A 10,831-nucleotide genomic window follows, 5' to 3' on the forward strand; every position below is an offset into this window, starting at 1 on the left:
TCCTGACGACCCAGAAGACTGTGGGAACCCTACTCTGCCACACCAGCCCCCCACAGGAGCACAGGACAAGAAGCGAGAAGGCCCCAGGGGGCCCTGGGAATCACCTAATACCCCTTCCCAACCCTGCCCCCTCTTCAGCTCAAGCTTTCACTGACACATGAAAATATCCCGAGTTCAGGCATCTCGTGAGGCTCAGTGAGTGCCCCAGGTCACAAAGCAAGCAGCATCAGGGATGGCCCCTGGTGAGGCCTGCACGAGTCACTTCTGGCCATCAGAGCCAGAATGGGGAAATGAAGGGACAGAAAGGCAAGGGGAGGGAGATAAAGGTTTATTAAAGTTTTACAGCTAACTAGCCCCTGCGACCTTGGATGCATCCCCAGGTCTCTCTGGGCATGAGTTTCCTTTTCTGTAAAACTCTGGAAAGGCTGACCCCCAAGATTCCTTCTAGTACCAACAAGAAGAGGCAGGGAAAGGGTTAAAAAGATGAGAAGGAAGAGAGCACCTCCCACCCCACCCAGGCCTGGGGTGACAGCACCAAGTACTGGCAGCAGAAACCCAATGGACCAAGCAAGAAATCAAACACTACCGCATGGGGCATCCCTGATGGCTAGAAATCGTGGCCAGAGCGGCTCTGCTCCCGCCAGATGTGGGGCTGATATTTTATATTGGGCACAGGACTCACACCAAGTACCGCAATGGGTTCTGGGTGTCACGGTTTAGGAAAGATGCTGACAAACCGGAGAGGTCCAGAGGAAGGCAGCCGGGGCGGGGAAGGGTCTGGAGTGTGTAAGACAGAGGAGAGACACAATGGCTATGTTTGGGTATCTGAAGGGCTGCCACATGCAGGAGGCATCACTTTGTTCTCGGGAGTTACAAAGGGGCCCACTGAGGCTGGATGTCAGGAAAGCCTTCCTAGCAGTGAGAACCACCCCAAAGGAGGGTAGGCTGCCCAGGGAGGGGGTGGGCCAGGGACCACTTGTTACCCATGGTATAGCAGGGCACTCCCTTCTGGTATGGGATGAACCCATCAGCCACTGAGGTCTCCCAACTTTCTATGCAGTGGAAGGCGGCTGAGAAGGATGGCATAGTGGACGCAGGCCAGACTTGGAGTCAGGAAGACCTGGGTTTGAATTTTGCCTCAGATAACCTGAGAATTTAGCAAACAAGATCTCAGACTTAGGAGCAGGAAAGGGCCTTAGAGGCCAGTTAGGGAAACTTCTTCTTTTACAGAAGAGGAAACTGAGGACCAGAGATGAAGTGACCTCCCTGTTACTTATGATTTGTCCTGAGTGGAGCAAGAAAAGAGCTTGTGTTGAAGTCCAGCAAGCATGGGTTTAGATCCAAGAGTACATGATGGTAGGTTGAGGGGGAGAAGGAAGGAAGGAAGGAAGGAAGGAAGGAAGGAAGGAAGGAAGGAAGGAAGGAAGGAAGGAAGGAAGGAAGGAAGGAAGGAAGGAAGGAAGGAAGGAAGGGAGGGAGGGAGGGAGGGAGGGAAGAAGGGAGGGAGGAAGGGAAAGAGGGAGAAAGGAAGGAAAGAAGGAAGACAGGAAGTGAGGGAGGGAGGGAAAGATAGAAAGGGAGAGAGAGAAAGGAAGAAAGATAAAGAGTGAGAAAGAACAAAAAGAGAGAGAAAGGGAAAGAAAAAAGAGAGAAAGAGAAAGGAAGTGTGAGAGAGAGAGAAAGAATAAATGAACCAGGGAAAAAGAAGAGACGAGCAGAGGGAGATTCACTTGGGCTTCAACGAGCTCTCTCTTAAAATCATCCTTCTAACGGCTGGTCGGGAGCCTTAAGTCCTGCTCCAGGGTTCCTGGGGCTCTAGAAACCCATTCTATAAAGAGAACTTAACCATCATCAGTTCTTCTAATGCAAGCTGCTCATTTTACAAAGGGGTAGAAGATGGGCAGTGACTAACCCAAAGCCACAGTTAATACGAAAGAGTCGAGGATTGAAGCCCAGCTCTTCTGACTCCAATGCCTAAAAACCACGTAAAAGAAAAGAGAGAATGCTTGAGCTCCCCCCCCTTTCTGGTGAGTGGCTCCTGGAATCTGTGAGCTAACGCGTCTCCCTACTTGTATAAAGCCCCTAAATTGGGGAAGGAGATAGCTCTGGCCTCCACGAGGCTCACATTTGTCACCTGTCAATGCAAAGGGCTTATCACGGGCAAAGAAAACAGAATACTGTGAACAGAATTTCTTCAACCACTCAGCTCCAGCTGCAGCTGCCCCTAAAGCTTTGTCTGCTTCTCTCTCCACCAAATAAAACAAACTCCTTGTGGGCCCTGCCCTCTGTATGTATCCAGACCCTCGCTTTTAGGAAGAACTGCTAAGCTTGAGCCCGTTGGGAAGGGGGACTCCGGGACAGTGGGGGCTGGGGGGAATGGAAGGATGAGCCTTGCTCTCTGCTTGGTCCAGGAGATCAGAACAAGGAGCAATGAGGGGAAGCAGCTAATAAAAGGCAGGTTTCAGCGTAAATTTCTAAACATTAGAGCTGTCCACAGCTCTTGTGATGGGAACCTACGCTGGGCCTGGAGTCAGGAGGACCTGAGTTCAAATCTGACCTCAGACACTTGCTAGTCATGTGACTCTGGGCAAGTCACTTAACCCCATCTGCCTCAGTTTCCTCTTCTGTAAAATGAGCTGAAGAAGGAAATGGCAAACTCCTTCAGTGTCTTTGCCAAGAGAACAACTGAACAAAAATAACTCTTAGAAAGGGGTGGGGTCCCCATCCCTGCAGGCTTCAGGCAAAGGATGGAGGACACCTTACTGGGGGTGTCCTAAAGGGGAATTCTTACTCAGGTAGGGGTTGGGCTAGATTATTAGTGTCCTGGACCCTCTGGGTCATGAATGCTCAGAATTACGTTTTTAATGCCTTTCTTTGCATCCCCCAGTTGGCCAGCACTTACGACACACCAAGTAGTACTTAATAAATGTTTAATAATTAAATGAAAAAATGTTAAATCGGAAACCAAATTACATTGAAATCACAATTTTTTAAAAACACAAATTCATGGACCTCTAAGAACTCAATAGATATTGAGGTTTTGTACAGTTTGAAGACACTGGCATTTTGTGATTCCTCCCCTCCCCTCCCTCCCCGAGGCCCTGGATGGATAGAGACAGACTAATAGGCTAATATAGACAGAGTCAAAATACATTACACCTTTAAAGTTTACAAAATTCTAGTCCTTCATTATCTCATTAGAGCTTCGTAAGACCAGATGGTACTGGTGTTGTTATCCCCATTTCATAGGCAAGGAAACTGAGGTCAAAGAGGTTAAATGACTTGCACAGGGTTACATGGGGAAGTGCCAGAGCCTGAGCAAAGGCCCTGTCTAATCAACATCTGTTGAATTGAATTTGTGCTACTCCAAGAAATAAGACTCGAGTGAACTCACCTGAATTGTTTCTAATTTATCAATAGCTAAGGGAAAAGTGTTTTTTTTTTAATTATGTTGTTTTTGAGGTCCAAATTAAAATGTGATCTATCTGCGAGATGAATTAATCCAACAATTCAATACACACACACACACACCCCTTATTCAACAGTGACTAGACCCTTTGTATTTGATGTAAGGAACAGAAAGTTTAAAGAATTATACAGCCCCTGATCTGAGGGCCCCTCCAATCTGGTTGGGGAGAGGGATGGTCCGGGAAGCAGCAGAAGAGATTCGAGGGAGCATCTGGCTTTGGTAATCAACACTGGGCCCACATCACCGGTCACTTGCCCAGTCCTCAGTCCTCATATGTCAAATGCGCTGATGGTGGGCATAGTCCCTATTTCACTGGGTCATTCTGAGGCAGGGGCTATAGTCCTAGAAAGCCCTAGGAAAGTGGCCCACGTTCCCATCGCCACCTTTGCCACCCCCATCCCCTTCCCCCCTCCCCGACCCCCCAGGCCTGGAAGAGCATCTCAAACAACCTGATAGGAGGGCTCCTCCCAGGCTGGTGGGGGTAGAAGGCCCCAGGCCTGGAATGCTCTCCCCCCTCAACTCTGCCTCTTGGCTTCCCTCAAGGCCCCTATAAAATCCTCCTTCTACAGCCCCCCTGAATTCTAGTCCCTTCCCTCTGCTGTTTATCTCCAATTGACCTTGTATGCAGCTTGATCATACATACTTGTTTGCATGTTGTTTCCCCCATTAGGCTGCAAGCTTCTCAAGACTTGGAATTATCTTCTGCTAATTTTGTATCCCTAGGGCTTGGCACAGTGCCCAGAACACAGTAGGCATTTAATAACTGTTGACTGATCCACTGTCACAGTGCCTGGCACATAGTAGGTGCTTAATAAATGTTTACTGGTTGTTGTTTCTGTCATCAGACTGTGAACTCCTTGAAGGCAGGGGCTATCTTTTGTCTCTTTTTGTATCCCTAGGACACAGCTCAGTGCCTGGCACATAACACAGTAGGTGCTTAATAAATGTTACCGATTGATTGCCGTTTCCCTCATCAGACTGTAATAAGCTCCTTGAGAACACAGGTTGTTTTTGCCTCTTTTGCTATCACAGGCTTAGCTTAGGGCTTGGCACATAGTAGGCATTTAATAAATGCTCCTTGTCTGCCTAACAAGGTCAAGAAGGAGGGTGCTGATGGCAGAAAGGTGGGAGGTGAATCCATGCCAAGCATGGGGATGGCACAGAGGGCAGGACCAGCTCAGGAAAATGCTGCCACCTCCACACACACACCCCATAAAAAACTTCCTACTTCTCTCTGTCTCTGATAGACAAACATTAGCCAAAAGTGTTCACCATTAGCCAGCCAAGGGCTTTTCAGTCTGGAGATGGCTCATCTTGTCTTGGGGGAGGATGCTGAGACAGGCTTTGGGCTTCCTACTTACACTGTGGGGAGTCCGTGCTTTGTAGGCAAGGTCAACCAATCAACAAGCATTTACTAAGCCCCGCTATGCTCCAGGCACTGCTGTAGCTACTGGGGCCACAAGAACAGAAATCAAACCGTGTCTGCACTCAAGAAGATTCCAAACTACCAGAGAAGACAACACCCACGCAAATAAGCAGTTAGAAAATGGAAATACAAGGTATTGTTGGGGGGCTGGGGGGCACCAGCAGCCCAGGAAAAAGAAGAGAGTTTCATTTAGAAGATGCCACTTGAGCTGAGTTTTAAAGGAAACAAAGGGGGAAATCACTATGTTTGTATGTTCCAAATCAAAACTATTTAGGAGAGGGTGCGTTCTATGCAGGGGCAAAGGCCTCAGAGGTGGGAAATGGGAGCGTCAGGTGAGAAAAACAGCCAAAGGTTCCCTCTGCCTGAACCCCAGAGTGCAGGGTAAGGAAGCAGCATGCTGGAAAGCTGGAAAAGCAAATTAGGTCCAGGTCGTGATGGGCTCTAAAAGCCAAACAAAGGGGGCAGCTAGGTGGCACAGTGGATAGAGCACCAACCCTGGAGTCAGGAGGACCTGAGTTCAAATCCAGAATCAGACACTTGACACTTACTAGCTGTGTGACCCTGGGCAAGTCACTTAACCCCCATTGCCTCCCCCCTCCCCCCCAAAAAAAGCCAAACAAAGGAGTTTATAGTGTATCCTAGAGGCAACAGGGAGCGATTATAATGAAGAGAGGGCCGTATTGCTATCAGATCTATGCTTTAAGAAAATTCCTTCAACATCTGTGTGAGGGGACAGATTGACCTGGGAAGACTTGAAGTCTATATCTTGGATGAATATGGTTGTTTATGGGTCATTTCTCTCATTAGAATGTGAGCTCCCTGAGGGCAGGGTCTAGGGTGTTGCCTTTCTTTGTATACCCACTGACCAACCACAGTGTCTGACTCAAAGTAAGCACTTACTAAATGCACGCCGACTAACGGGCACTTAAATTCGTGCTGACTGACTGAGCCATGGAGATCAGTGAGGGACTAAAGACACCAACGGTAGACACCCATTTTTGGACAAGGCCAAGGCAGGAATGTGTTTTGCTTTACTGTACATAATTGTTACAAAAGCCATGTTTATCTTTTTTTTTTCCCTAGTGGGAATGGGAAGTGCTTGATGATTTTTTATCATAATTAAAAAATGCTGTTGCACTAGTCCAAGTGGGAGGTGATGAGAACCTGAACTAAGGTGGTGACTATGTGAGGAGAAAGAAGGGGGGCATATTTGAGAGGTGTCGGTAAGAAACAGCATGACTCAGGGAGTGACACAAAGATATTCCACTTGTTAATGTTGTTGTTCAGTCATTTCGATATGCCGACTCTTTGTGACCCCATTGGGGGTTTTCTTGGCAGAGATGCTGAAGCGGTTTGCCATTTCCTTCTCCAGCGCATTTGACAGATGAGGGAACTGAAGCAGGCAGGGTTAAGGCACTTGCCCATGGTCACACAGCCAGTAAGGATCTGAGGCCAAATTTGAACTCAGGCCTTCCTGACTCCAGTCCCAAAGCTCCATCCACTGTAGCATGTACCTGCCCAGAGATAATGCATAACTCGGGGTTTCTTAAGCCTTTTCCACTCTCCACCCCTTTTCACCTAAGAAATTCTGACATGACTCTGGGGATAAAGGTATGTAAAGCAGGTATACATAACCTTTTGCTCTTGCTAATTTTTTCACGACCCCCACATTCAGTTACACGATCCCATATGGGGTCTCAACCCACAGTACAAGAAGTTTCAGTATAACCTACCTAATAGGCTCACAGACATACACTGAATGAGCAATGCCACACATACCTTGTACAGGAAGCCTCCCTCAAGCCCCATTAATTATTTCCCATTTATCCTGTCTACAACTTGCTTTGCCTGTATTTGTTTGTTCACTGTCTTCCCTATTAGACTGAAAGCTTCCTGAAGGCTCGTATCCCCGAGTGCTTAGCACAGTGCCTAGCGATTGATACCACCTGTGTGAACAAGTCACTTCCCTCCTCCAAGGCTCAGTTTCCTCAGCTACGAAGTTGTAGGGAGGAAACGCTGGCCCAGGAGTCCAGAAACCTGAACTGAATTCAGCCCTGGGGTGCCCCTTGCCAGCTGTGAGGCCAGCCAGTGATGGGGGGAGTGACAGCTGTGTCCGAGGTTAATGAATGAAATCACCATCAAGTATGTGGAGCAAGAGAAGAGTTGGAAGAGAAAGAATGATGGAAGGGAGACTGGCTAGACAACTAGTCCACAAGAACTTATTAAACACCTGCTATGTGCCAGGCACAGTGCTAGGTGCTAAGGATAGATACAAGTGAAAAACAACCATCAGACAGCAATTATTAAGCACCTACCATGTCAGTCAACAAGCACTTATTAAGTACCTACAACATTCCTAAGTACTGTGATGGGAGGGGGGGTCGGGGTCCCAGCTATAAATCTATGAACCAACCAATTTCCCTTCTTCCTTTTCCCCCACAATCCCCATCTAAATCTTTTATCTTGGATAGAAAATTCAGAACAAGACTACATAATCTATAGCTATCATTGACCAGTAGATTCATTCTGAATTTCTTGAGCCTTTGAAAAGAAAATAATAAATTTGTGTTTGAAAAAACACTTTAAAAAAAAATCAAACGTTCAAGTGTGTCCTCTTTTGTCCAGCTGCTGGTGCTCAGGGATGGGGGCATCTGAATTTAAGAGGCAAGAATGCCCAGTTAGGCTGGGCATAAAATGTGGGCTGCAGCCCAGCGTTCAGTTACCCAACACCTCTCACACACTTTGACAGTCAGTTCCCCTGAGCTGCTCCATCAAGACTGCAACCTTATTCTTACACGAGGGAGCCGGATGCTGGATGGCTCCCTGCAATTTCGGGGTTCGCATCGGAGGAGAGGGCAGGGCTGCCTAGCTTCAATGGGGGGGGGAAGGGAGGGCTTTCCATACTGTATTAGTAATTATTAAAATAGCCTGCTTGGTAAACAGTGACCAACAATTCTAAAAGACAGCCGGCCCCCTTTGAGTCGTCTGTGCCGGGCACTGTGTTAAGCACTGTCAAAGGGAGCCAACTGGTTCCTGCCTTCAAGGAGCGTACAGTCTAAAGAGGGACACAACGTGCAAACAACTATGGGGATTTAAGATACAGAAAACGAATGTAGGGTGAGTCAGAAAGTAAGGAGGGGGAATTTGGGGAGACTGTCTCCCTCTCCTACCCAATCATCAACCAGCTGGCCCCAAACCCCAGAAACCTGAGCACATTTTCCCCAAGTCAGTGTCCCCCTAGCCCCCAAATTTTCTCCAGATTCTCTCCAAAACCTTCAATACCACAGCCCTCTCCCCAAATCAACTACCGAGTGCCTAGGGTCCTTTCCCCGCAAAGAAACTGACCTGTCTCGGCAGGTTCAGCACCGTGGAAGGTTTTAGAGTAAATACCAAACCTAAGCCTCAGAAATAAAAGGGGCTCCCCCTTTCCCCAGCCCCCCCTCCCGCAGCCCCTCCCCGGGCAGGACCGGGGCGGGGGGAGCCTCAGCCGTATCTTTCCCTGCAATTAGGGAGAACAGACACCCTGGGGACTCGGTGTCGTCGGGCTCCCGCCTGGGACCGGGGGGATGATGACAAAGGGGGCCGCCCCCGCCCACAACCTGCCCGGACTTTGCGGCGCCAGAGCTTAGGGAGTTAACCCCACAGAAGGGACCCACAAAGAATAAAAGCAGTTCCGCTCCCCCAAACCTCGCCGATGGATGGGGGCTACCCGGCAGGCCAGGTCCCAACGCCTCCAAGCCAAGCCTCTCCTCTTACAGAGGGGGAAGCTGAGGGGCAGAAAGTGGGGAGTGACTGGCCCAAGGTCACACTGCTGGGAAGGAAACATCCTTTGGGGAGGTAACTCCTGCCTCCAAATCCCGCAAGCACCGGGGCGACCCTTAACTCACACCGAACCCAGGTGGGGAGGGTGCCCCAAGCCCACCGAGCCTACCCTCAATCCTGCGAAACTGGCCTAAAAGCGCCGACTCCCCCCTACCATGCGAAGGGAGTAGGCAGGAAGGAGCCCCTGAAAGACCGGCAGTCGAGGCCCCCGCCAAGCCCGGTACGGTCCACGTGCAACCCGCGTTCGGAACCCCCTTAGACACCACTCCACTCCTCCCCCATGCCCGCCAACGGAGGGGGCAAGTGGAGGGGGAAACTGAGACCCCCGAAAGGGGGAGGGGGAAACTGAGTCCCGGCACAGAGATGGCGGGGGGAGGGGGAACTGAGTCCTCGCGAGAGGAAGGGGAGGCTGAGTCCCTCCGCAAGGAGATGGTGGGGGTGGGGGCTGAGTGCCGGAGCGAGGTCGCGGCCTCCCCTCCCCCTTCCCCCGTCCGGTCCCCCGCCCGCCCCGTCGATTACCTGGTTCTTCAGGCGCATCTTCTCTGCGGCGGCGGCGGCGGCGGCGGCGGCGCGGCCCGGGAGGGGTGGGGCCGGGAGCCGGGGGGAGGGGGAGGAGGACGAGGAGGAGGAGCAGCAGCAGAAGCGGCGGCGGAAGCCGGGGCAGGAGCCCGAGCCGCAGCCCGAGCCCGAGCGCTGCACGGGGCTGCGGGCGAAGCCAGCGAATGGAACGTTCTCGGGAGCCCGGCGGATGCAGAACTGCGACACAACGTTCGGAGGGAGCCGGCCGGTCCCCTCCCCCTCCCCAGGGCAGCACGTGGCCGCCCCCCTGCTTCGCACGTGCGGCCGGGTCGGCCGCGGGCCACGTGGCGCCCCCCCACCCCGGCCACTCCGGGGGGCCTGGAGCCCGGGCGAGGGCGCAGCTGTGCTGCCCCGACGGACCGCCGCGCCCCGGGCGCGCAGGCCTCCTGGGCACCCTCCGGGAGCCGCGGTAGAAGGGGCCATGACCTCGGCGGGGGCCCCTGGCACCCTCCCTTCCGAGCTCCCCCGAACCCCCATTCCATGCTCCGTCTCCATAGGGTCAAGTGCTTTCTCCATCCGCTCAGAGTGGGCGAGCCGGACTCTGCTGACAAAGGAGGAGACCGAGGCCCAGGAAAAGGAGGGTGGCTTACCTGAGGTCACCTGGGCACGAGGTTGCAGAGCCAAGCGTCGCGAAGACGGAGCCCGCGTGCGCCGCGCCTCACTCCTCCGCGCTCCACGCGGACTGCCCTTGCCTCCGACCCGCTAAACCCCAACTCCTTCCCTCGCTCCTCATCCTCCTGGGCCGCTTTGGACGGGGTTAGCTTCCCTCCTCCTCCTCCTCCTCCTCGAGGCTCACTCCCCGCCTTGGCATCTGGAAGGGCTGGTCCCTCCTTGTTCTCCCCCGACGTCTCCGCTCATTCCTCCTCGGGCTCCTTCCCCGCTCCGAGTGTGCCCCCCTCTGCCTGGGCGCTCTGCTCCTGGTGATCTCACCAGCTCCCCTGGGCTCAATTATCATCCCTACCCAGATGTCTGGCAAATCAGTATCGACAGCCTTCCTCATCAACACCTGCCTGCTGGGTGTCGGTGTCTTCGGGGACATCCCACAACAAGCTCAAATTCAGGCTCCCAGACCGAGGGGGGTTTCTTGCCCACTGGTGCCCTCCTAGTCACCCAGGATGGAAGGCTCCAGAGTCCTCCTCGACTCTCGTTCCTCTGCCTCCCCAGCCCCTCCCCACCTCTCCTCCATCTCTAATCAGTCTGGTCCTGGCCACCTCAACCTCCACAAAGTCCCTCTTCACATCTGGCCCCTCCTCTCCACTCACTGAGGTTCACCTTCCACCCAGCTGCTGGGGGATGGGGGTGGCATTCCTAAAGCCCAGGTCTGACCAGGTCACTCTTGAGATCAGGAATCTGGCTCGGGTCCCAGGATTCAAAGCCACAAAGGGCTTAGTCCCACCTACCCCCTCATTTTAGAGCTAATAATAGCTAACCTTTCTCCAACTTTTTCTTAGAGATTTGCAACAGTGCTTTTGGTTCATTTGATCCTCACAAAGCCCCCTTTGAAATAAGTACACCAGGGATTATCCCCATCTTAA

At 52.0% G+C, this 10,831-nt stretch overlaps 1 protein-coding gene across 1 annotated transcript in view; it reads right to left on the reverse strand.

The window, feature by feature from the left end:
- ELAVL4 (ELAV like RNA binding protein 4) overlaps window positions 1–9,354 on the reverse strand; it is a 143,862-nt gene extending 134,508 nt beyond the window's left edge. Inside the window, exon 1 of the mRNA XM_044003973.1 lies at window positions 9,237–9,354. Coding sequence (XP_043859908.1) covers window positions 9,237–9,254 — 18 coding nt within the window. The 5' untranslated portion in view covers window positions 9,255–9,354. The remainder of the gene's footprint in view (window positions 1–9,236) is intronic.
- Between the last annotated feature and the right edge of the window lie 1,477 nt (window positions 9,355–10,831).

Source organism: Dromiciops gliroides, chromosome 4 (genome assembly GCF_019393635.1).
Source record: "Dromiciops gliroides isolate mDroGli1 chromosome 4, mDroGli1.pri, whole genome shotgun sequence".
Taxonomy (NCBI): domain Eukaryota; kingdom Metazoa; phylum Chordata; class Mammalia; order Microbiotheria; family Microbiotheriidae; genus Dromiciops; species Dromiciops gliroides.